Source organism: Palaemon carinicauda, chromosome 21 (assembly GCF_036898095.1).
Source record: "Palaemon carinicauda isolate YSFRI2023 chromosome 21, ASM3689809v2, whole genome shotgun sequence".
Taxonomy (NCBI): Eukaryota; Metazoa; Arthropoda; class Malacostraca; order Decapoda; family Palaemonidae; genus Palaemon; species Palaemon carinicauda.
The window spans coordinates 42,092,836-42,093,826 of NC_090745.1; the positions used below are offsets into that span (position 1 = coordinate 42,092,836).

General features: G+C 38.8%; 1 protein-coding gene across 1 annotated transcript in view; it reads left to right on the plus strand.

The window, feature by feature from the left end:
- Positions 1-796: 796 nt before the first annotated feature.
- Positions 797-991, plus strand: part of LOC137614857 (uncharacterized) — a 9,546-nt gene continuing 9,351 nt past the window's right edge. Inside the window, exon 1 of the mRNA XM_068344515.1 lies at positions 797-991. This exon is cut by the window's right edge and continues 221 nt beyond it. Coding sequence (XP_068200616.1) covers positions 819-991 — 173 coding nt within the window. The 5' untranslated portion in view covers positions 797-818.

Genomic DNA, 991 nt, shown 5'->3' on the forward strand with positions numbered 1-991 from the left:
GTACATATAAGATGCAACCTGATTCCTTTAGCTATCAACAAAGGAAAGATGTCACTCTACAGCAGTGTTTCAACCAAGTGAAACCAAAGGATACCAACAAGTGTTCTTATTTTTATATTAATAATGATGTACTAATGAGAAAATTCAGGTCCAGCAAGAACAGTCATCTAGAAACCTGGAAGGATCTATTCCAGGTAGTTGTTCCTAAGGATATAAGACCTCTGATCCTAGAATTGTCTCACTCTGCTGACTCTCATCTTGGTATCACTAAAACATATGAACGCATCAGTCAAGACTTTTATTGGCCAAACATGAAGAATGACATTAAAGAGTACGTAAAAACATGTACAACATGTCAAAAAGTAAGTAGTCCTAATGTGAAAGTACCAGTTGCACCATTAAAACCTATACTTGTGCCTAAAGAACCTTTCAGTAAGATCATAGTAGATTGTGTAGGCCCTTTGCCTAAGACAAAAAGGGGACATGAATACTTGCTTACGGCCTTATGCCCAACTACCCGTTATCCATTTGCAGTACCTTTAAGAAACATTTCAGCCAAGAACATCCTAAAGTCACTAGTGTCCATATTTACTGTTGTAGGATTTCCAACTGAACTACAATGTGATCAAGGAACCAATTTCATGAGTCATGCTTTTAAAACAGCTATGAAAGATTACCATATAACCCAAGTCTCATCCTCAGCTTACCATCCACAGACCAATGGAGCATTAGAACGCACTCACCAGACCATTAAAAATCTTCTCCGGAAATACATCCATAGTTCAGGTGACGAGTGGGATTGCGATTTGGAACTGATCATGTACATCATACGAGGAGTTCGAAATCAGTCTACTGGTATGTCACCTTTTGAACTACTCTTCGGTCGACGGCCACGAACTATCCTCAGTTCAGTCAAAGAACGCATCCTGAAGTTGGGAGATAATGAGGTACCTCTTTCCCAATATATTTCAGAACTCAACAAGAAACTTTC